Below are 25,205 nucleotides of genomic sequence, written 5' to 3' on the forward strand. Positions count from 1 at the left end.
ATCAAAAAAACAAAATACGATGCAGCCATTTGCCGTTAGTGAAGACCGAAAACTGTGTGTGTGTTATTTCTGGAATTAAAAATAATTACACAGGAATCTATCCTGAACAAAAATATAAAAACACAACAATTTCAAAGATTTGACTGAGTTACAGGAAATCAGTCAATTTAAATAAATGAATTAGGCCCCAATCTATAGATTTCACATGACTGGGCAAAGGCTCAGCCATGTGTGGGCCTGGGAGGGCATATGCCCACCCACTGGGAAGCCAGACCGAGCCAAAGTTTTTCCCCACAAAGGGATCTATTACATACAGAAATACGCTTCAGCACCCCCTCAGACAATCCCACAGCTCAAGAAGCTGGATGTAGAGTTCCTGGGCTGGCGTGGTTACACGTGGTCTGCAGTTGTGAGGCCGGTTGGATGTACTGCCAAATTCTCTAAAACTATGTTGGTAAATTAACATTCAATTCTCTGGCAACAGCTCTGGTGGACATTCCTGCAGGTATTGTGTGACAACTACAAGCACTGAGCTTGTCTGATGCTTTAAGCACACAAATGACTCAAGAGCCCGATGGTAACGGTGTTTTTTAAAAATGACAGTGAGTGCCAGCGAAAAGGCACTACAGCAAGTGTTATTGTGCGGTCTGTGCTGAAACTGCAACAATTTCAGACATTTAGTTGAATTGTTTCTGACTAAAAAGTTCAGTTATCGAAATACCTTATTTGTTTAGGATTTTCCCCCCCCTATTCTCCGAAATTGATGAGGAAGACATGCAAAAGAAACTCAAAACTGGCAAATGTTTACTGGTTGCTCAGCAGGAATCTGTGGAAGACATTTTACTTAGTTGTGGAAACTACTGGAGATCAAGAAACTAGTAGGGTATAGGAGGAGCAAACATTGCGTGAGTATTGTGTGTGCCAAACAGTTGCGGTTATATAATATCACTTTTTCGGACTATTTGGAACAGTGTAAACTAAGTTGGGCTGTAATAAAACCTTTATTACAGCACACTAAAAACTGTTGCATGCATTTGTGAATTGAGGTGTATTTATTGTTTAAGCTAATTTTGCTTGATTGCATAAAATATTGATTGATAGATACAGTAGCCTATATAAGTATTGTAATATAGGCCTAAGTAAGTTACGGTATTAAGACTAAACAGGATGCGCTCTGAGGCCTACAGCTTGATGGTTATACAAGGCTACTTTATAAAACCTAATGATAACACTAATTATTATAATGATCATAATAACAAGATGAGATCAAGGAAAGGAGGGTATAGGAGCGAGGGCTGCGTGTATATTATGTGTGACAAACAGGTGCTGTTAAGACTACAATATCATTTTTCTGCCTGTTTGGAACAGTGTAAACAACACTAAACTTAAGTAATACCAGTCTGTCCTAACTGAAAATGAATTGGAATGCCTTTCTCACAGCATAGCAAATATTTAAAAAACAGCTGAATCTCTGAAATTGCTTTCTCCAACATTTTGTCATTGCATGAGGCTTGGTGCGCACAGAACCAGTAGGCTATTAAAACACTCAAACAGGCAACAGAAGCAAGATCGTCTAACGCTGTTTTAGAGAATTTGGCAGTATGTCCAACCGGCCTCACAACCCAGACCACGTGTAACCACGCCAGCTCAGGACCTCCACATCCAGCTTCTTCACCAGCGGGATTGTCTGAGACCAGCCACCTGAATAGCTGATGAAACCTAGGAGTATTTCTGTCTGTAATAAAGCACTTTATTGGGGGAAAAACGAATTCTGACTGGCTGGGCCTGGCTCCATGGCTGTGTCCCTGCCCATTCATGTGAAATCCATAGATTAGGTCCAAATTCATTTATTCCAATTGAAGGATTTCCTTATAAAAACTAACTCTGCATGTAGTGTTTATATTTTTGTTCAATATATTTAAGTTTTGCTGTATGTAATCCCCTAGGCAGTGCGGTTTATAGCATGGATACTATTACTGTGTGTAGCCTACAGTAATTTCAATTTGTTTTGAGAAGCCTAGACAATGTCTCAGAATTAGTAGGCAGTCCAGCATATATAAATAAAAGTACGTGGACAACCCTTCAAAGCCACACCCGTTGCCGACAGGTGTATAAAATCGAGCACACAGCCATGCAATCTCCATAGACGAACATTGGCAGTAGAATGGCCTTCCTGAAGGGCTCAGTGACTTTCAATGTGGTACTGTCATAGGATGCCAAAATGTCAAATTTCTGCCCTGCAAGAGCTGCCCCGGTCAACTGTAAGTGCTGTTATTGTGAAGTGGAAACATCTAGGAGCAACAACAGCGAAGTGGTAGGACACACAAGCTCACACAACCAAACTGCCTCTGGAAGCAACATCAGCAATGTTAGTCGGGAGCTTCAAGAAATGGGTTTCCATGGCCGCCCAGCCACACACCGGCCTAAGATCACCATGCCCAATGCCAAGCATCAGCTGGAGTGGTGTAAAGCTCGCCACCATTGGACTCTGGAGCAGTGGAAATGTGTTCTCTGGAGTGATGAATCACACTCACAATCTGGCATTCCGATAGATGAATCTGGGTTTGGCGGATGCCAGGAGAACGCTACCTGCCCGAATGCATAGTGCCAGCTGTAAAGTCTGGTGGAGGAAGAACAATGGTCTGGGTCTGTTTTTCATGGTTTGGGCAAGGCCCCTTAGTTCCAGTGAAGGGAAAACTTAACGCTACAGCATACAATGACATTGTAGACGATCCTGTGCTTCCAACTTTGTGGCAACAGGTTCGGGAAGACCCTTTCAGCATGACATTGCATTACATTGCCCTCGTGCACAAAGCGAGGTCCATAGAGAAATGGTTTGTTGAGATCGGTGTGGAAGAACTTGACTAGCCTGCACAGAGCCCTGACCTCAAACACATCGAACTCCTTTGGGGTGAATTGGAAAACGGACTGCGAGCCAGGCCTAATTGCCCAAATTTAGTGCCCGACCACACTAATGCTCATGGCTGAATGTAAGCAAGTCCCTGCAGCAATGTTCCACATACTAGCAGAAAACGTTTCCAGAAGAGGCTGTCATAACAGTAAAGGGGGGACCCACTCCATATTAATGCAGGTGATTTTGGAATGAGATGTTCGACAACATTGTTGAATTCAAATGTTCTGCTGACAGGTCCACAACAACTTGCCATCATGGTCTCTTTCAGAAAAGGACAATCCTTTGCCAGATACAGCATAAATTACAGCAAAAAAATATAACATATACAGGAAATAGACCGGTAGTTTATTTAAAATGCTTGACAGTAAGGGGAGGCTACAGTGTGGCTGTCTGATAGAAACACAATAATCTATTGACAAACAAAATATTGAACAACAATTATCCTTTGAATAGAAGTGTGGGCTGAAGAATACTTTAAACATTTTCTAATATACAGTCAATCTTGCAGGATGCGGGGACAGGCAATCGCTATAGGCAGCATGCAAGTTAAGTTTGAAAAAGTCACTGCGAAATATCAAAACATTCTGCCCACAGCTCTACAGAAATGTGGTTATAAAGGAGGCACCTGGTGCATACCTGATAGACCTTTGACCTTTGGCCAGTGAAACCATCCCACAGGATGACTGTTCCCTCGTAGTCGCTGCTAGCCAACAGATTCTTGTGGTAGCTGCTCCAGCTGATACAGCTGAAACACAAAATGCATGGGGATGTAAGAGCCGAGAACTGTTCTTCCATGTTTCTAGGAGGATTAATTACTACGCTAGATATAGAAAACATATACGGAAATCTATGCCAGCTTTTAAAACAAAACCCCAAATTGTTAAAAGCGTATAGTTTCTATTATAATACATAGTTGGTAATTCTCAACGTTAAAACAGGGTTAAAGGGCACCTGATTTTGGAGTTGCACGTCATTTCATTGACAGGGTAATGAATGTCCACAGCATCCTGGATCACTGTTCCATATTCAAACACCTTGATTTTCTTGGTGACGCCGGCGATGGCAAAGTAATCGCCGTCACGGTCAAATTCAATACTGCAGAGAGAGAGCGCAAAACATCAAGCTCAATAGCCAATAAGAGATCACATCAAACGAGTAACACAATGGTAAATGTAGGTGCAATGAAGCAATATTTAATGATTTGTAAAGCATGGTAGCCTATTCCCTAATATAGTTCAGTGCACTACTTTTGACCTGCACTATATAGGGAATGGGGCTCCTACTGGGAAAAACACCATGTCTCCCATTAGATTGCAATTTTTGCATAGAGATAGAGGCGGCAACCGACATTGCAGTACCTTCTGCTACACTCCAGTGGCAAATAGAAGATGTATTGTGATACAAGAGCACCCTCCGCAGGTCAAAGTAGATACTAACCATTAGGATGGAGCTAAATCTAACGAGTAGAATCAGAAAGCTGGTGGACTCAATGGGCCGGTTTCTCTGACCTTAATTAAACCTAGACCTGGATGAAAAAGAAAGCTCAATGGAGAATCTAACCTGCTGCTACTCTGTTATTATCTATGCATAGTCATTTTAATAACTTTACCTACATGTACATATTACCTCTTGGTTAGGGCTTGTAAGTAAGCATTTCACTAAGGTCTACCTGTTGAATTCAGCGCATGTGACAAATAACATTTGATTTATTCCAGGACTAGGCTTAGTCAAGGTCTGGGAAACCGGCCCTATGACAGTAACTAATAAGCTAAGCCATTAAAAGGTGTTGTGTTTGACAGTTGACATTACCTAGACACAATACTGGAGCCGTTGTAGAGATCACTAGCATAAGACAGGGTCGCTAACGGCCGCACAGAGTTGAAGCGTGTGAACTTTGAGAGACACTCCATGAAATCATCCAGTTGATTTACGTTCCTGGTGTCATCTAAAACAAGACAAACAAATACTGAATCCAGAACACACTTATAAAATTAATAATGTTTAAGTTGTTTATTATGGTATTTGTCCTCATGTCTTGGCAGGAACCTCAAGCATAAAATATGTTCTGCAAGATAATGTAGTTTAGTCAACTAAAGGTTGTGGCTTGTTGTGGTCATTTGTGGGAGATGCTGTCAACCTTCTTCTTTTGGAATACAAGGACATGACTTCACCCACATATGGACATTCCAGAAAAGCCCTTAAGTAGCGCTGTATAATCCAAATTCTACTGAAAACTAAAGGTTACCTGTTATCCGGGTCATCCGGTCAGAGAAGTAGCATTGCTCCAGATCTTCAAAGTGTGCTGTGAGCCTCTTTCTCCGAGAAGCCAGAGTGCTGTTGTACCATGTTTGTCTCTTCCCCTGACGGTGAAATAGAAGACTTAAAATGACAAACATGAGACACTAAACACATACATTTGCAGATCGTGAACCTGAAACAACAAAATCAATGGATCTTTATGGCTGCGTTCCAATTTACCACCCTTCTCCCAGTGTAAACTTGCACACTTTGTCGCATGGATTTAACAATGGTGAAAACTCACCCCAGCCAATGCTTACACCAATCCTATGCATTTAAATCCATGATGGCTAGAAGGGTGGAGAATAGGGATGCAGCTTATGCCTCTAAGAAAATTACAGTGGGTCAGACTTACCTGTGAAGTTCCACCAAAACCTGGAGGTTGACTCACATACTCTGTAGAATCTATAAGACTACTGCAAAGACAAGACTTAGTTACCGTAAGATATATACAGTACCAGTCAAAACTTGGCACACCTACTCATTCCAGGGTTTTTCTTTATTTTGACTATTTTCTACATTGTAGAATAATAGTGAAGATATCAAAACTATGAAATAACACATATGGAATCATGTAGTAACCAAAAAAAAAAATGTATTTGATATTTTTTTATTTCACGAGGTAGGCCAGTTGAGAACAAGTTCTCATTTACAACTGCGACCTGGCCAAGTTAAAGCAAAGCAGTGCAACACAAACAACACAGAGTTACACATGGAATAAACAATATACAGTGTGTGCAAATGGCGTGAGGAGGTAAGGCAATAAATAGGCCAGAGTAGCGAAGTAATTACAATTTAGTAAATCAACACTGGAGTGATAGATGTGCAGATGATGTGCAAGTAGAAATACTGGTGTGCAAAAGATCAAAACGTAAATAAAAACAATATGGGAATGAGGTCGGTAGATTGGATGGGCTATTTACAGATGGGCTGTATACAGCTGCAGCGATCGGTTAGCTGATGTTTAAAGTTAGTACAGGAGATATAAGTCTCCAACTTAAGCAATTTTTGCAATTCGTTCCAGTCATTGGCAGCAGTCATTGGAAGGAAAGGCCGCCAAAGGACGTGTTGGCATTGGGGATGACCAGTGAGATATACCTGCTGGAGTGTGTGCTACGGGTGGGTGTTATCGTGACCAGTGAGCTGAGATATTATTTTTTTACCTTTATTTTAGTAGGCAAGTCAGTTAAGAACAAATTCTTATTTTCAATGACGGCCTAGGAACAGTGGGTTAACTGCCTGTTCAGGGGCAGAAAGACAGATTTTGTACCTTGTCAGCTCGGGAGTTTGAACTTGCAGCCTTCCGGTTACTAGTCCAACGCTCTAACCACTAGGCTACCCTGCCGCCCCGACTGGCAGAGCTTTACCTAGCAAAGACTAACAGATATCCTGGAGCCAGTGGGTCTGGCGATGAGAGCATACAGGTCTCAGTGGTGGGTGGTATATGGCACTGTGATAGATTGCAACCAGTTTCCTGAGTAGAGTGTTGGAGGCTATTTTGTAAATGACATCGCCGAAGTCAAGGATCGGAGGATTGTCAGTTTTACACGGGTATGTTTGGCGGCGTGAGTGATGCTTTGTTGCAAAACTGGAAGACGATTCTAGATTTAATTTTGGAATGGAGATGTTTAATGTGAGTCTGGAAGGAGAGTTTACAGTCTAGCCAGACACCTAGGTATTTGTAGTTGTCCACATAATCTAAGTCAGAACCATCCAGAGTAGTGATGCTACTGGAGGTCTGGAGTGAAACCAAGGGCTATATGTGTTCTTAGTTCTACATTTTTTGAAAGGGGCATGCTTATTTAAGATGGTGTGGAAAATACTTTTAAAGAACGACCATTCAACCTCTACCGACGGATTTAGGGTTGTACCTTGATAATGTGTGTGAGATTGAGGGCATCTAGCTTAAATTGTAGGACGGTCGGGGTGTTAAGCATATCCCAGGTTAGGTCACCTAACAGAACGAACTCTGAAGATAGATGGGGGGCAATCAATTCACATATGGTGTCCAGGGCACAGCTGTGAGCTGAGGGGGGGGGGGGGTCTATAACAGGTGGCAACCGTGAGAGACTTATTTCTGGAGGGATTCATTTTTAAAATTAGAAGCTCAAACTGTTTGGGCATAGACATGGAAAGTATGATAGAACTTTGCTGGCTCACTCTGCAGTAGATTGCAACCCCTCCCCCTTTGGCAGTTCTATCTTGACGGAAAATGTTGTAGTTGGGGATGGAAATCTCAGAATTGTTGGTGGCCTTCCTAAGCCAGAATTCAGACACGGCAAGGACATCAGAGTTGGTGGACTGTGCTAAAGCAGTGAGTAAAACAAACTTAGGGAGGAGGCTTCTGATGTTAACATGCCGGGAGGTGGGCCTGGCACCAAGCTAGCTTCGGGGCTGGGCCGCTCAGTGGCAGCTAGCTGGCTCTGATGATCAGGGGTAATGGCTTACGGCAGGAAGCGGAGAAAGTGGAGAAAACAGTCCGATACTGGTAAGTATTATCCAGGCGAAAAGCGGCTGGTGTCTGTGCAAAAGGTATAGGCCGCTAGCAGTGGCAAACAGCTTAAGATTCCTTAGAGTAGCCACCCTTTGCTTTGAAGACAGCTTTGCACACTCTTGGCATTCTCAACCAGCATCATGTGGTAGTCACCTGGAATTAACAGGTATGGATAGACCCCCCTCACCTTGTTAAAAATTAATTTGTGGAATTTCTTTCCTTGTTAATGCATTTGAGCCAATCAGTGGTAACAAAGTAGGGGTGGTATACAGAAGAAAGCTATATTTGGTAAAAGACCAAGTCCATATTATGTTAAAAACAGCTCAAATCAGCAAAGAGAAATGACAATCCATTATTACTTTAAGACATAAAGTCAGTCAATCTGAACTTTGGAAGTTTCTTCAAGTGCAGTCGCAAATTGCAGTTGAGAGTTAAGTTCCTTGGTGTTCACATCACCAACAAACTATCACGGTCCAAACATACCAAGACAGTTGTGAAGAGCGTACAACAACAAATGTTCCCCCTCAGGCGACTGAAAAGATTTGGCATGGGTCCCCAGATCCTCTAAAGTTTCTACAGCTGCACCATCGAGAGCATTCTGACCGGTTGCATTACGGCGTGCGAATAGCCCAGTACATCACTGGGGCCAAGCTTCCTGCCATCCAGGACCTTGATAATAGGCGGAGTCAGAGGAAAGCCCATAAAGTTGTCAGAAACTCCAGTCACCCAAGTTGTAGATTGTTCTCTGCTACAGCACGGCAAGCGGTACCGGAGCGCCAACTCTAGGACCAAAAAAGGCTCCTCAAAAGCTTCTAACCCCACACCATAAGACTGCTGAACAATTAATAAAATCGCCACCTGACAATTTACATTGATCCCCCCTTCCCTTTTGTACACTGCTGCTACTCAGTGTTTATTATCTATGCATAGTCGCTTCACCTCCATGTACAAATTACCTCAACTAACCTGTACCCCCGCACACTGATTAAGTACCTGTGCCCCCTGTATATTGATTTATTGTTATTCTTATTGTGTTAGTTGTATTATTACTTTTATTTTAGACTACCTGGTAAATAATTTTATAACTCTTCTTGAACTGCACTGTAGGTTAAGGGCAGGTAAGTAAGCATTTCATGGTAAAGTCTACACGTTGTAGTATTCGGCGCATATGACAAAGTTTTATTCTATTTTTTATTTGAAAGAACTCATCAAGCTCTATGATGAAACTGGCTCTCATGAAAGAAAGACCCACCCTGCAGAGAATTAAGTCCATTAGAGTTACCAGCCTCAGAAATTGCAGCCCAAATAAATGCTTCACAAAGTTCAAGTAACCGACATCTAAACATCAACTGTTCAGAGGTGACTGCATGAATAAGGCCATCATGGTCAGATTGCTGCAAAGAAAACACTACTAAGAGGAGCTTGGGCCAAGAAACACGAGCAATGCTTGGGCCAAGAAACACGAGCAATGCTTGGGCCAAGAAACACGAGCAATGCTTGGGCCAAGAAACACGAGCAATGCTTGGGCCAAGAAACACGAGCAATGCTTGGGCCAAGAAACACGAGCAATGCTTGGGCCAAGAAACACGAGCAATGCTTGGGCCAAGAAACAAGAGCAATGGACATTAAACTGGTGGAAATCTGTCCTTGTGTGATGAGTTTGAATTTGACATTTTTGGTCCAAAATCTCAATGTGTGATTCCCACCGTGAGGCATGGAGGAGGTGTAATGGTGTGGGGGTGTTTTGCTGGTGATAATGATTTATTTAGAATTCAAAGCACACTTAACCAGCATGGCTACCACAGCATTCTGCAGCGATATGCAATCCCATCTGGTTTACATCTAGTGGGACTATCATTTGTTTTTCAACAAGACAATGACCCAACACACCACCAGGCTGTGTAAGGGATATTTGACCAAGACGGAGAGTGATGGAATGCTGCATCAGATGATCTGGCCTCCACAATCACCCGACCTCAACCAATTGAGATGGTTTTGGATGAGTTGGATCGTAGAGTGAAGGAACAAGCCAAGTGCTCAGCATATGTGGGAACTCCTTCAAGACTGTTGGAAAAGCATTCCAGGTGAAGCTGGTTGAGAGAATGCCAAGAGTGTGCAAAGCTGTCATCAAGTCAAAGGGTGGCTACTTTGAAGAATCTAAAATCAAAAATACATTTTGATTGAACACTTTTCGGGTTACTATATGATTCTATACGTGTAATTTCATAGTTGATGTAGTCACCATTTTTCTACAATGTAGAAAACTGTAAAAATAAAGGAAAACCTTTGAATGAGTAGGTGTCCATACTTTTGACCGGTACTATGAATATATACAGTTGAAGTCGGAAGTTTACATACACTTAGGTTTCAGTCATTAAAACTAGTTTTTCAACCACTCCACAAATTTCTTGTTAATTACCGTAATTTCTGGACTATAAGTCGTTACTTTATTCCCACGCTTTGAACCTTGCGGCTTATACAATGACGCGGCTAATTTATGGATTTTTCCCGCTTTCACAAGATTCATGCCGCCAAATAACAGTCACATAATGTGACGTAAATCGAGCGCGCTCAAACTTCCCATCATTCTGATTACGGTAGTCATTTTGTCAGGAGGCTTGGATGACAAGTGGGGAGAAATCCTTCACTAAAACGGGCCGCATGTGAAGAGCAACTTATGGTCAAGTCTGCCAGTGGATCCTGACAGCATGGAGCATTGTCAAAAAATCCAGTATCATCAAGGGGTTTTGAAAGGCTGGACTGCTGCGTGTTGAAGAGGGCAGCATGAGCTCAGCGGGGTATTTGCCTCCGGATGAAAGTGCCGAGAGCGACAATGAAAACGATCCAACATCGGATGAAGCAATTCTGAGGCTATTCAACTCCGACACCGAAGGAGATGACTTCAGTGGTTTCATTGCACAGGAGGAGGAATGACCAATGACTTTCTTGGTAGGCTACTGTTTACTGCTATTTTTTAAAATGTTTGTTACAAGCCGTGTTTCGTTTAAAAGCCTATTAATTTTTGTAACAAGTCGTGTTTCGTTTAAAGGCTGTGTAAAGTTAATTTGTTTCAATGTACCGGTAGGCACCTGCGGCTTATAGACATGCATTTTGTACATAATTAAGCTGCACATCATTTTTTAAAATTCAGTGGGTACGGCTTATATTCAGGTGCGCTTAATAGTCCAGAAATGACAGTAACTATAGTTTTGGCAAGTCGGTTAGGACATCTACTTTGTGCATGATACAAGTCACTTTTCCAAAAATTGTTCAAAGACATTCACTAAATCACAATTCCAGTGGGTCAGAAGTTTACATACACTAAGTTGACTGTGCCTTTAAACAGCTTGGAAAATTCCATTAAATGATGTCATGGCTTTAGAAGCTTCTGATAGGCTAATTGACATCATTAGAGTCAATTGGTGGTTTACCTGTGGATGTATTTCAAGGCCTACCTTCAAACTAACACGTCTACAAGTCTGGTTCATCCTTGGGAGCAATTCCCAAATGCCTGAAGGTACCATGTTCATCTGTACAAACAATAGTATGCAAGTATAAACACCATGGGACCACGCAGCCTTCATACCGCTCAGGAAGGAGACGCATTCTGTCTCCTAGAGATGAACGTACTTTGGTGCCAAAAGTGCAAATCAATGCCAGAACAGCAGCAAAGGACCTTGTGAAGATGCTGGAGGAAACAGGTACAAAATAATCTATATCCAGTAAAATTAGTCCTATATCGACATAAGCTGAAAGGCCACTCAGCAAGCAAGAAGCCACTGCTCCAAAACCACCATAAAAAAGCCAGACTACGGATTGCAACTGCACATGGGGACAAAGATTGTACTTTTTGGAGAAATGTCCTCTCTTCTGATGAAACAAAAATATTACTGTTTGGCCATAATGACCATCGTTTTGTTTGGAGGAAAAAGGGAGAAGCTTGCAAGCCAAAGAACACCACCCCAACCGTGAAGTACGGGGGTGGCAGCATCATGTTGTGGGGGTGCTTTACTGCAGGAGGGACTGGTCCACTTCACAAAATAGATGGCATCATGAAGGAGGAAAATTATGTGGATATATTGAAGCAACATCTCAAGACATCAGTCAGGATGTTAAAGCTTGGTCACAAATGGGTCTTCCAAATTGACAATGACCCCAAGCATACTTCCAAAATTGTGGCAAAATGGCTTAAGGACAACAAAGTCAAGGTATTGGAGTGGCCATCACAAAGCCCTGACCTCAATCCTATAGAAAATTTGTGCGCAGAACTGAAAAAGTGTGTGAGCAAGGAGGCCTACAAACCTGACTCAGTTATACCAGCTCTGTCAGGAGGAATGAGCCAAAATTCACCCAACTTATTGTGGGAAGCTTGTGGAACGCTACCCAAAATGTTTGACCCAAGTTAAACAATTTAAAGGCAATGCTACCAAATACTAATTGAGTGTATGTAAACTTCTGACGAACTGGGAATGTGATAAAACAAATTAAAGTTGAAATAACTTATATTCTCTACTACTATTCTGACATTTCACATTCTTAAAATAAAGTGGTGATCCTAACTGAATTTTTACTAGGATTAAATGTCAGCAATTGTGAAAAACTGAGTTTAAATGTATTTGGCTAAGGTGTATGTAAACTTCAACTGTGTCGGTCTCCTGTCAAACCTGAACTCTTTCACAACTTTTAAAGGATATTCATAGAAAGATGGATATATTCTGAGTCAGATATTTACTTTGTTCCCTTCACAAGACTAATTGAAGTACATGACATTTTGTTTTACCTGGGTGCAGGTGAGGGAGCCTCGAAATTAGGTACAGTGCTGTCCAAGTTACGATCCATGTCACTCACTGGCGAGTACAGTCCACTCATTTCCTAGAAAATGTACAATCTTTTTCGATTTAAAAACTCCAACAGACAGGCTTAACCTGCATAACTGTACATGAAAACCAAAAAACACAGTGGAGGACTACATTTGTCAAATTCTGAGGTGGTTTCTGAGACGCTTTTTTACTCCAGAACTAGCCTTAATCTGTGTCTAGGAAACTAGACCTCTGAATTCTAATCCATTTCAGGAGTACAGAAATGTTAAGATAGCTATCTATGTACATTATTTTACCTCAACACGTTTGATATCCTCCTCCAAAAAGTTTAGCTCCTTCTGCAACTGTTCCAGTTGCTGATTGATAAAACACAATAACAAATGGTTATTTCCTCACAGATTAATACTGTACTTAAATATGGAAATATATTTAGATGCAATCCTAAACAGAGATGGGGTACACCTCTCTTTTATTTCTTCTTGCTTCTTTGAGGAATTCCATTAAGATCTGACGTTGAGCAGCTTGTGATTCCTATGGGAATAAACAGAGAGCTAATGGTCGATCGATCAAGGTATGACTATAAAGCCCTTTTCTTTTAAATGATCTATGTGATATTGCTACATAGCCTATACAGATAGACCATTACATTCTGAATTTTTATGAAACAGTTTGACCATTTTTACGAATGCCTCCCATAAAGACGCCTACACACAAATGAAAAGGAGCAGGCTACAATGATCAACCATCAGGTTGTTTTATATGAATGGAGTTGTAGACATTGGTTGAGTAGCGCAGCATAATAGTCTCAATTAGCCTTGCTTCTTTACAACAATTTGATGCAGTCAAGATAGATTCCCTATCAAACCATCTTATAGTACCTATGGTAGCAACATGTTTGTCTAACAAGCGTGAGTTGGTTTGGTTGTTTTCTCTCTCTCCCTCCGTGCTACACACAGACTGTCACACACACCGGCCCCTGCTCCTCTCTCACCGGCAGCGGCTCTCATGTCGCAAGAGCAGGTCTCCATGGAAGTTTTTAAAAAAACAGTTCCCCTTAATTAACACACATGTATTTCAACTATCCAGATATCTGAAAAATTATCATGAAATTATTTGATAACTGATATTTTAAATGACCATCCCTACTTAATATGATTAATTTTATGTTAAGAATAAACAAAAGTGTATATTTGACTGGCAGAAAAAAAACAGCATAGGGATTGACAAGGGGTTGTTAAGGTTAATGTGGTATAGCTTCAGTGAGGTTAAGGTAAGGGTAAAGCATACAAGTTCACATTCGGTTAGGGTAAAGCCGCCCGACGCCATTCATTTTATGCTGGTTAAATATGCACTGCCTAAACAAAATATACATACCGCTTCCAGCTGTTTCTTTTTCTGTACAAGGAGTCCCAGCATCAAGTTGACATTAGCAAGATCTAGGTTCTCTTGGTCTGTGCCCAGGACATCTTGGAACACTTGCCATCTTGACCCATTCTAAAAACATGAGAAATACACAATGAAATATGTACATACTTTTGGTAAATTAAGTTAACTGTTGGGGTCCTTCACTATTACCTTAAAGAGCAGTTTCCTGGACACAGACTACGCCTAGTCCTGGACTTCACGCCTTGATTTTTTTTTTTTTACTGTATAATAGAAAAGGCTACTGCAGAAAACAGCTGATTCGCTAATTTCCAAAGGCCTACCTATGATTGGGCAGGAGGAATGTAGTAAGAAATAGAAATGCATACTGATCTGCATTTTCAATGTGGCAGTAAGGGGAAAAACACACTAGACGAGCATTTCCCAAACTCGGTCCTCATGACCCAAAGTGATGTACGTTTTGGTTTTTGGACCCAACACTACAGTTGATTCAAATGATCAAAGCTTGATGATTAGTTGAATCAGCTGGATTTGCTTGGGCAAAAAACTCAAATGTGAATCCCTTGGGGTCCAGAGGACAGAGTTTGGGAAGCCCTGCACTAGGCCTATATGAAACCACCTTTGGCCTACTCTTCAAACCACTTTATACACATCCTACTCTCCCTCCCTCACACACACACACACACTTTTTCTCACTCACACATACACCCCCCTCCCAAAGGTTAGGCACAAAACAGAATTTAAGGAACACCAGAAAAACAGATTTGGTTATTCAGCTTATAATTACATTGAGTAGGCATATGCATCCTACCTTTGAAGCATCTCTTTGAGTAGGTTATCTATCCCTTTTCCCTGTGCCATCCAAATTTGTGCATAGCCATGGTTGTACGCTAGGTAGCCAGCCATCAAGGTAACATGACTAAACAAGGTAGTTTGTAATTAAACCAAAAACTGTCCCGCAAGTAGTTTAAAACAGCCCGCGACATGATTTATAAAATTATATTTTTAAAAAATGTGCCTCAATTCGAGGTAGAAAGGAGATGGTAGCTCCGGTAATATGGTTCGGGCTAGAAACTCGGTTTTCAGTGATGTAAAGACGTAAGTATTACTGCCACTGTGCTCAGAGATCTCTATATAACGACAAGCTTAGATCCAAAATAAGTCCATAGAAACGTACAGGGCTTATTTTTGACAGATTTTGGCATGTGAAACCTCTCGCTTTGCCTCTTCCTTTCTGCTGCAATGTTTTTCCCCAGCAAAGCTTAGTCAGACTGGCCTGCAGGTTCTTACAGGTAAATGTGTGCTGCCCCAAAAATTAAACAAATGTAACAGAAACCCCATCGGTGTCTGTACACCTCAGCTCACCATCACAGGTATATAACATTTTAAAAACAGATGTAGATGCGCAGAAAGAACAGACGGCAAGAACAGACGGCGAGAAGCAGCTGAGTAGACTAATGGCTGGTTAGGGGATGCAGCTGGCTGCTCACAGCTGTCACAGGTGATATTGGATGAAGCACTCATTCTGATATGACATATCTGACAGCACACTGAACTCTGATATCCTACTTGTAGGACACGTAGGGATGCATTCTGTGCTCACACATTCATTTCGATATGCGCACTTTTTGTCAGACACCCCTCCAAATGTTGTTTTACAGATCTGCATGATTCACCTGGATGACCTATTTTGAGATCAAAATGGCAAATAGATCTGAAAAGAGACTAGTTTGAAAAAGCTTTTTAGTCCCAGAGATGCAAAGGAGATTCTCCATTGAGCTTGATTTTTAGTCCAAGACTAGGCTTAATCTGTGTCTGGAAAACCAGACCACAATTTTGTTGTCCGCATTATGTTCTCATGTTGTAATATTTGACCAAGGTCTGGCTTCCATTGCAAGTGTGTGTGACCTGATTTGCCGAAGCACTTACCGGATGGTCCATCTTCAGGCGTTTTTCATCTGATCTCTGTTTTTGTTTGAGAATAAGTTCATTCACTGTATCAAATCAAAACAAGAGTTAGTATTACTATTGAGGAGTGATGTATTAGAAAGGAACAAAACTTTTTTACCAGAGCCCATACAAAAGCACTGCACTAAATAGGGAATAGGTTGTCATTTGGGACAAAACCTGTGACAAGGCTGTAGAGAAGCTACAGTTGAAGTCAGAAGTTTACATAAACATTAGCCAAATACATTTAAACTCCGTTTCACAATTCCTGACATTTAATCCTAGTAAAAAGTCCCTGTCTTAGGTCAATTAGGATCACCACTTTATTTAATAAGGTGAAATGTCAGAATAATAGTAGAGAGAAAGATTTATTTCAGCTATTATTTCTTTCATCACAATCCCAGTGGGTCAGAAGTTTACATACACTCAATTCGTATTTGGTAGAATTGCCTTTAAATAGTTTAACTTGGGTCAAACATTTCTGGTAGCCTTCCACAAGCTTTCCACAATACGTTGGGTGAATTTTGGCCCAGTCCTCATGACAGAGCTGGTGTAACTGAGTCAGGTTTGTAGGCCTCCTTGCTCGCACACACGCCTTTTCAGTTCTGCCCACACATTTTCTACGGGATTGAGATCAGGGCTTTGTGATGGCCACTCCAATACCTTGACTTTGTTGTCCTTAAGCCATTTTGCTACAACTTTGGAAGTATGCTTGGGGTCATTGTCCATTTGGAAGACCCATTTGCGACCAAGCTTTAACTTCTTGACTGATGTCTTGAGATGTTGCTTCAATATATCCACATAATTTTCCTCCTTTATGATGCCATCTATTTTGTGAAGGGCACCAGTCCCTCCAAAGCACCCCCACAACATGATGCTGCCACACCCGGGCTTCACAGTTGGGACGGTGTTCTTCGGCTTGCAAGCCTCACCTTTTCCCCTCCAAACATAAAGATGGTCATTATGGCCAAACAGTAATATTTTTCTTTCATCAGACCAGAGGACATTTCACCGAAAAGTACGATCTTTGTCCCCATGTGCAGTTGCAATCCGTAGTCTGGCCTTTTATGGCGGTTTTGGAGCAGTGGCTTCTTCCTTGCTAAGCGGCATTTCAGGTTGTCGATATAGGACTCGTTTTACTGTGGATATCGGTACTTTAGTACCGGTTTCCTCCAGCATCTTCACAAGTTCCTTTGCTGGTGTTCTGGGATTGATTTGCACTTTTGGCACCAAACATTCATCTCTAGGAGACAGAACGTGTCTCCTTCCTGAGTGGTATGAGGGCTGCGTGGTCCCATGGTGTTTATACTTGCATACTATTGTTTGTACAGATGAACGTGGTGCCTTCAGGTATTTGGAAATTGCTCCCAAGGATTAACCAGACTTGTGAAGGTCTACAATTTATTAGCCGAGGTCTTGGTTGATTTCTTTTGATTTTCCCATGATGTCAAGCAAAGAGGCAATGAGTTTGAAGGTAGGCCTTGAAATACATCCACAGGTACACCTCCAATTGACTCAAATGATGTCAATTAGTCTATCAGAAGCTTCTAAAGCCATGACATAATTTTCTGGAATTTTCCAAGCTGTTAAAAGGCACAGTCAACAGTGTATGTAAACTTCTGACCCACTGGAATTATGATACAGTGAATTATAAGTGAAATAATCTGTAAACAATTGTTGGAAAAAAATACTTGTGTCATGCACAAAGTAGATGTCCTAACCGACTTGCCAAAACTATGGTTTGTTAACAAGAAATTTGTGGAGTGGTTGAAAAACAAATTAATGACTCAAACCTAAGTATATGTAAACTTCCGACTTCAACTGTAGCTACACCACAGATAAGTAATGCACCCATATACCTATCTAAGAAATTGTTTGTTAAGAGACAAACCTACCAAGAAAATTTGGATAGAGCTGATCCACATTGTCAATGATGTAGTTACATTTTGGGCACCTATTGCTGTCCTCCAAACTCTGGCGAATGCACTTGTAGCTGAACCCAGAAATGGAATGGGGTATGTTAGTTCAAGAAAACCAGCATAGGAAAAAATGAATGGTGCATTGGTGGGCGATACAAAAGGAATTAGCGGTAGCTAATATGGAACGGTGCTATAGGAATTAGATGGAAGTAACGTTACTATAGCATAGCCAATGCAATCATGTTAGCTTACCAGAAACTGTGTCCACATTTTGTCATATGTGCCTCCTCAATCATTTCAAAACAGATTGGGCTGAAAAGGAAATGTAATGCAACAAAATTAACTTTACTTTGACAGTGTTCAGATATGGAAACATCAGTGAGTCTGGTTAAATGACACAACGTTACGTAACTCTGGCTGACCAACTGCCAAATGGACATTGTAAACAAGAATGAACTATCTAGCAATACCTACATATGTAACTAACAACACCTAGTCACCAAGCTAGTTGCGGCAGTTAGCTAAAAGTTAGCCAAGTAGTTAGCAAGCTAAGTTAGCATTTTGCAGGAAAACTCACCACACAAAATCGTTGCTTTTATCTTCGTAGGAATTCAAGAGACCATTGTAGAGAGGTGCTTGGTGGAGAGGACGTTTTCTGCTGGTGCCAGAGGAGGATGAACTGGATCTGCTTAGTGGGGCTAAGCTTCTTGGAGACTGTACAGCCACTCCAGGTACAAGCAACCCCTCGCCAGCTGTTGCCAGAGTCCGCGAGGGCACAACATTTGGAGAATTGTTCACATTCGCAATATCGTTGCCGCCTAACGTTACGCTGGTAGCACCGTTAGCATTGGTAGTGCCACCGGTACTGCTGCTACTTCCAGGCCCAGGACCCGCTCCACCGCTAGTTTGCGGTTGACGGTTGCTTGACATAATTCAAGCCCGATGCTCAACTCTTCCAAGGCCAAAGCTTGTTGTAGTTCACCGCATCCGTGCTGAGCTATTGGCTAGCTAATGTTAGCTTACCAGCTAATGGCAATGCGCTAGCTAAGATAAAACAACAATGTACGAACACATAAAAGCTTGCTTTAAGCTAGATTGCTTCTTTAGGTGAAATTGTAGGCTTTTGTCAACAGGTCGATCATAACAACGTTGCAAGAATAATAAAATCTTCAACGCAAAGTCTGTCTACGTTTTGGGAATTAGAAACCAATCTCTCGAATCTATCTTCGCTTACCCAAACGAAATTACTAGCAAAAATTAATTACTCCCCCCTACTGCACCGGAGTCGTAACTAAACCCTATGCCTGCACTGAATGAACGCACCCACACCAATACAATTGTAGATGCAACAAAACGTTGAAAATAATTTATATCAGGTTTGGTTGTGTTTTGCAGAGTTGTTTGACTTCTGAATGTTTTATATACAGTACCAGTCAACAGTTTGGACACATTACTAATTCGAGGGTTTTTCTTCATTTAGTCTATTTTCTACAATGTAGAATAATAGTGAAGACATCAAAACTATGAAATAACACCAACAAATTGTTAAACAAATTCAAATATATTTTTGATTTTAGATTCTTCAAAGTAGCCATCCTTTGCCTTGATGAAAGCTTTGCGCAGGTAGTCAACTGGAATTCATGCAGTCGCAAAAACCATCAAGAGCTATGATCAAACTGGTTCTCATGAGGACCGCCACAGGAACGGAAGATTGAGAGTTACCGCTGCTGCAAAGGATAAATTCATTAGAGTTAACTGCACCTCAGATTGCAGCCCAAATATATGCTTCACAGAGTTCAAGAAACAGACACATCTCAACATCAACTGTTCAGAGGAGACTGCGTGAATCAGGCCACTACTCAAGGACACCGGTAATTAGAAGAGACTTGCTTGGGCCAAGAAATAGGAGCAATGGTCTTAGTCCAAATTTGAGATTTTTGGTTCCAACCGCCATGTCTTTGTGAGACACAGAGTCGATGAAAGGATGATCTCAGCATCTGTGGTTCCCACCGTGAAGCATGGAGGAGGAGGTGTGATGGTGCTTTGCTGGTGACAATGTCAGTGATTTATTTAGGCACACTTAACCAGCATGGCTACCACAGCATTCTGCAGCAATACACCATCCCATCTGGTTTGTGCTTAGTGGGACTATCATTTGTTATTTCAACAGGACGATGACTCAACACACCTCCAGGCAGTGTAAGGGCTATTTGAACAAGAAGTAGAGTGATGGAGTGCTGTATCAGATGACCTGGCCTCCACAATCAACCGACATCAACCAAATTGAGATTGTTTTGGATGAGTTGGACCGCAGAGTGAAGGAAAAGCAGCCAACAAGTGCTCAGCATGTGTGGGAACTCCTTCAAGACTGTTGGAAAAGCATTCCAGGTGAAGCTGTTTGAGAGAATTCCAAGAGTGTGCAAAGCTGTCATCAAGGCAAAGGGTATCTACTTTAGAGAATCTAAAATCTATTTTGATTTGTTTATCACTACATGATTCTACGTGTGTTATTTCATAGTTTTGATGTCTTCACCATTATTCTACAATGTAGAAAATAGTAAAACTAGAAGAAAAAAATCAAACTTTTGACTGGTACTGTATGTATATAATAAGATTTCCCCCAAAATTCAGGCTATAAAAATATGCAAAGGATAGATATTGACAGATATGTTTTTTTGTATGAAAGTAACCTGGGCAAGTTGTGGTGTTGGTAATGTTGACCATACCGGCCTCATGAAGTTCAGACAGCACACAGCAGAGGGCATGATCACCTCTGCCACACTCCTCACCAAGGCTCATTCAAGTGGCAAGTAAAACCAGGCTGTCTAGTCAAGCTTTACAAAATGTATTTATGTATTCATACATTTTCTTACACATAAATATACATTGGATTACCAGTTTTTTTTCTCACATATCTACCCTACCTCAGTCAAATTGGAATATTAGGTGTGCATGTAGGTCTGCACAGCATTCACAGCAAATCATTTCCCCAATGTTTTCACTTGTGGAACAGATTTATGAATCTTGTGTCCTTCTTTCTTCCATAATTCACATGTGAAACACAACTGAGACAGTACAACTCTCTTTTAGTAGACAATTTTCAATTACAACATACAGACAGAAAGGACTAACCACTCACACAACAAAAAGTAGCCTATACCTGCTATACATTTCTTTCCCTATACTGTTGATTTGAATGGGTTTTTTGTAAATTTGTTTTACGGTGTTATACAGTTTGCGAAACAACATTACAATTTGACTAAGTAAATGACCTATTAAGTTACATTTGCCTTCAAACAATTGTGGGCCCCCTCTGACATTTTCTACCAAGTGTGTTTTCCCCCCTCCCTCTCTCCATTTGTCCGGCACATCAGGTTTTCCCCATTCTGTTTCTGGTCACTCAGATTGTGGTATAGGGGTTGAGGTTGGGCAGGCTCAAATGAAGGATAATCTCCTAGAGGTCCTTTGCAGTGGGGGGTGAGGCCCCGGAGCAGCCATTCACTTTTTTTTTCCGACAGTTGCAGCAGGATCTCAAAGCACTTCGATAAAAAAGCAGAATGTTTTGCAGGCAGATCCTCAGGCTGGTTGCAGAATTATTGCCTCCCACTGTTAGGAACATTTTTACCCATTAAGGGGCCCCTGCACAAAATGCCAGTTGCTTTAAGCTGGGCTGTTTGAAAATTGAACCTGACAAATAGTGGGGGTGAGAAAATGGGTGCGTTTGGACATATATAACATCTGCAATTCTACATTTGATCAAAAAACAGGTATGATGTCTAGTAAGTTAGTAACATGAGTGATACCGTCCAAATGATATTACCGTGAGCTCTGTGAGACAGGAACAACTGTACAGTAATAATAGAAAAATAGAATTGAATAATGAAAATGCTAAATAGTATTTTACCAATAGTCTTTGTTGCATTTTGTCACCCTAGTGTTGAGCTCACTGTAACAACGTGAGCTGGTTCAAATCTAAAGACGCACCCTCACGTGATATTGGTGTTAGAGGTGGGGTAGATAATTGTGATCAGGCCACGATTAGAAGAGGCATGGCGAGATGGTTCAGGGACTTCCTATAGCAGTCCTGTGGTGTCATTCCTTTAGATTGGTAGTAAAGTGGACGAGAAGAAGAGCACCCATAAATTCAGCAACGATCATTGAACAAAAATGAAGGAAACAAGGCAATGTACATTTGGGACAGATTTAATAAGATTTACCTGTCTGTTTTTGTAGTTGAACATCCTATCATATTCTAATAATATTTTGTGTCCAAAGGCAAAGTCATCAGCACAGTTTACTTTAGAGAGGCTCCCACATAGGATGATGCATATGTTTCTCATAAAAGTTATAGCCCATCTTAAAGTTTTACTGTGGTGAGAAGATAATTTAGTTTAAATTATGGATATGTTGTTCATCATGCAAGCTATAACGAAATGCAATAGGTAATTGCAATTAGAGTTGATTTGACAAGTTCATATTATTTTTTATTTTATGTCTTAATGTGGTGGGGCACTAGACTGACTATTCATAAAAGTGCCTGAAAAATACAGTTAAGGAGTATGGACAGTGCAAACAACTCGACGTCGATGGTGAAGAGTGACTGCCTTGGATAGAGAGGTTTCCTTTCTTTACTAATGTGTGTAGTAGGGGCAGGGTTAGTGATGTCAGTCTGAGAGTAATAGATAAAACGTTTCAGCGCGTTGGTTTGATCTTCTGAATAGGCTATGGAGGAGAGCGAGACTGGCGGTTCATCAGCGCAGAAAATATATCCACAATTTCAAATGGGTATACAAGAGGACTTTACGCGCGCTTGAAGGTGATTTAATGAACATTTTTTTATTTGGAGTCTCTCTCAACAGGACCAGCAGAGCATTTCGTTTGATTCCCATTGATTTGCTCTTGCTTCTTGTCTCATACCTTGCTGTTACTTGTTTTAACCAAATGCAGGGAAAGGAAATAGCAAATAAATAACCATAGACAATAGTTGATGGTTAGGTTACTTATATTTCTGCCATTGTGTAGCCTATGACTGCATTTAAGGTTAATCTTTCAATAAAGCATATCTTTACTTTATGTGACTTCATAGTATAGTCCTTGAATGAGAAATATTGGCTTAAAAACTAAAAACCTCAGCCAGCTTGTTCATTGTTTTGGTCACCCCTGCATCCTTCTCACAGGGTGAATTGTAAGTTAACAACAACGGGCACTATCGAAAATAGCGCACAAGGAGGAGATTGGTGGCAAGACCTGAAGGCAAGACATGAACTAACCTTTATTTTGCGCGGAATGGATGAAAACACTGAAATCATCACGTGAATGATCCTATATTTAAAATAATAAAAAGAGAAATCCAACCAGGGACAATAGTCTTCCAACTGAATTCTATGGACAAGCAGATCGACTGAAAGTAACCATATTGCACAATTTCATTCCAAATTCAAAATTTATGCTGCAAAATACAGTAGCCTGATGACAATACTTTCATCCTATTCAAACAGGCGGTATTGTGGTAGGTTGCTCTGACCGTCACTTTCCCTAAAAAAGTGGCCAGTTCACAGTGCAGCAGGTTTTAAAAGGCGAGTTGATGTGATGCGTGCAGTGGAGGCTAGATGAGAGGCAAATTGTAGTTTTGTTTAGACCGGCGAAATAGCCAGAAGCTTTTACAAACTAAATATACATTGAACCTCCATATGCAACAGCCTGAAGATTTTGCACTCAGTCAATGAAATATACTGCTACAGTTCTCTATTTGAGTGCACTGACAGGCTTCTATTTAGCTACTTTTTGAAGTCTGGAAGGAAAACTGCCATCTTGATGAAAGTATGCATGACACACCTGCCTTGTAAACACATGTGAATTAAATTAATGAATGCATAACTGGCATTGACTGCATTGCACTAAATAGACCAGTCTAAACAAAAATAGGCAATTGCTTTTGCAAAAAATAGGATACCTGTTAAAAAAAGGAATCCTTGGATTTATTATAATACTATTAGTTGAGAAATACACAGTTACCCACTTATCACTAGTTTATGTAATGGGGAATAGGGGGTTTAATCACATCTGATCGTGCTGCTGTATTCAACTTTATATCGAAGAAGGCAGGGTTCCAGAACTGAAAACATTCCAAATCAACAATTCCAAATCTAAACTCCAAAATGTTGCTTGTTAGACTACTGGCTGTTGTCCTCATAATGATCAACACATGGCTGCTAAACTCTGCTCAACCAGATCATATCCGAAGATACAAACGTGCAATGGCTCAGAGAGCTGACAGTGAACTGGCTCACTTAGCAAGTGAACAGTGCAGGTCCACCAGACAACTGAGACAAGCAGCATACTCAGCATCAGTTCCACATCTCCCTCCAGTGGCTCACCCAAGGAGATACACCACAAGGCAAAGTGGTCTCTATCATATAACTCATCTTGAGGAGTCCTGTTCAGGTGGGTGCAATTCTGATGCTAATTCTAACCCGGGACTGAATAGTGCCTCTCATTGGGGCAAAGGTGAGAAGAAGGTTGGTCGGGGAAACTCAGAGGCAGTGATACCCAAAGACAAGGAGGAGAGACATGTTAAGATTCTAGGGATGGTCAGTTCTCCTCACCCCAACTTCAACAGAAAGCCTCCCAGTCAGGCTGATGTGACAGCGGACTCAAGTAGTGACAATGACAAACCAGAGGTTGATGGTGGGCGCTCTGAGGGCCCACACAAGCAGCTGCTGCTCAAGAAGCAGCAGAGAGTTCTGACTGGAAGGGTCCGCCGTACCCTTACAGTCTCAGATGGTGAAGACAGTTGGGCAGCTTTCCCTGAGAGCGTAGTAAAGTCCCGCGGGATATTCTCTACATTTCGGCAGCACAGTGACTATTCTGCTGAGATTGAGGACTACCCTGTGGAGCAGGAGGGACCACCTAGCCGCGCCAGCATGTTGTGGGGTGCCCAGATTCCGGACGTCCCCCCTAAGTGGATGTCTGCTTTGTACTTTAGTGGACAGAAGGAACAACTGAGGGTCAATCCAGCAGCTGGCATTGAGCTTCCTCGGGCTAAGTTCAGTGTTGAACTGTGGGTCAACCCAGAGGGTGGGCAGACTAACCCAGCCATCATAGCAGGTGAGTGAAATTCCAAAACCTCTCTCTCCCTATCATTGTTTAAGTGTTAAAAGTGTTACAAATATCAAATTCAGTATATAGACCACAAATGGCATGGTTGGGAAAATGAGAGAAATTGGGAAATCAGCCATTATGAGATGCAAATGGGTTATGGGGGGGAATGTTACAGACACAAATGGCCACCACCTGCAAGCTTGTTGTTTTGACCTCAATTCTTGAGAGGTTTAATGCTCTCAATGCTCTCGGCTACCGAGCAAATAGATTCATAGCCACGTGATGATAACTTCAATGAATAAATGTAAAGTTGTCCCAATCATTTGATC

At 41.3% G+C, this 25,205-nt stretch overlaps 2 protein-coding genes across 4 annotated transcripts in view; one reads left to right on the forward strand and one right to left on the reverse strand.

The window, feature by feature from the left end:
- Positions 1 to 19,056, reverse strand: part of LOC118402115 (E3 ubiquitin-protein ligase COP1-like) — a 31,289-nt gene extending 12,233 nt beyond the window's left edge. The window contains exons 1-13 of one of the 3 annotated variants that reach the window (XM_035800030.2): positions 18,353 to 19,056; positions 18,028 to 18,087; positions 17,752 to 17,849; positions 15,839 to 15,903; positions 13,901 to 14,020; positions 12,989 to 13,057; positions 12,823 to 12,882; positions 12,487 to 12,578; positions 5,568 to 5,625; positions 5,160 to 5,274; positions 4,724 to 4,859; positions 3,866 to 4,009; positions 3,551 to 3,659 (exon numbers count right to left, since the gene is read on the reverse strand). In XM_035800030.2, the coding sequence (XP_035655923.1) occupies positions 3,551 to 3,659; positions 3,866 to 4,009; positions 4,724 to 4,859; positions 5,160 to 5,274; positions 5,568 to 5,625; positions 12,487 to 12,578; positions 12,823 to 12,882; positions 12,989 to 13,057; positions 13,901 to 14,020; positions 15,839 to 15,903; positions 17,752 to 17,849; positions 18,028 to 18,087; positions 18,353 to 18,705 (1,479 nt within the window). In that variant the 5' untranslated portion in view covers positions 18,706 to 19,056. Of the gene's footprint in view, positions 1 to 3,550; positions 3,660 to 3,865; positions 4,010 to 4,723; positions 4,860 to 5,159; positions 5,275 to 5,567; positions 5,629 to 12,486; positions 12,579 to 12,822; positions 12,883 to 12,988; positions 13,058 to 13,900; positions 14,021 to 15,838; positions 15,904 to 17,751; positions 17,850 to 18,027; positions 18,088 to 18,352 lie in introns of all 3 variants that reach the window. The other 2 variants (XM_035800029.2, XM_035800028.2) reach the window with 2 other exon arrangements.
- A 3,313-nt stretch (positions 19,057 to 22,369) lies between these two features.
- Positions 22,370 to 25,205, forward strand: part of LOC118402116 (pappalysin-2-like) — an 89,154-nt gene continuing 86,318 nt past the window's right edge. The window contains exon 1 of the mRNA XM_035800031.2: positions 22,370 to 24,882. Within this exon, the coding sequence (XP_035655924.2) occupies positions 23,934 to 24,882 (949 nt within the window). The 5' untranslated portion in view covers positions 22,370 to 23,933. The remainder of the gene's footprint in view (positions 24,883 to 25,205) is intronic.

Source organism: Oncorhynchus keta, chromosome 23 (genome assembly GCF_023373465.1).
Source record: "Oncorhynchus keta strain PuntledgeMale-10-30-2019 chromosome 23, Oket_V2, whole genome shotgun sequence".
NCBI lineage: Eukaryota > Metazoa > Chordata > Actinopteri > Salmoniformes > Salmonidae > Oncorhynchus > Oncorhynchus keta.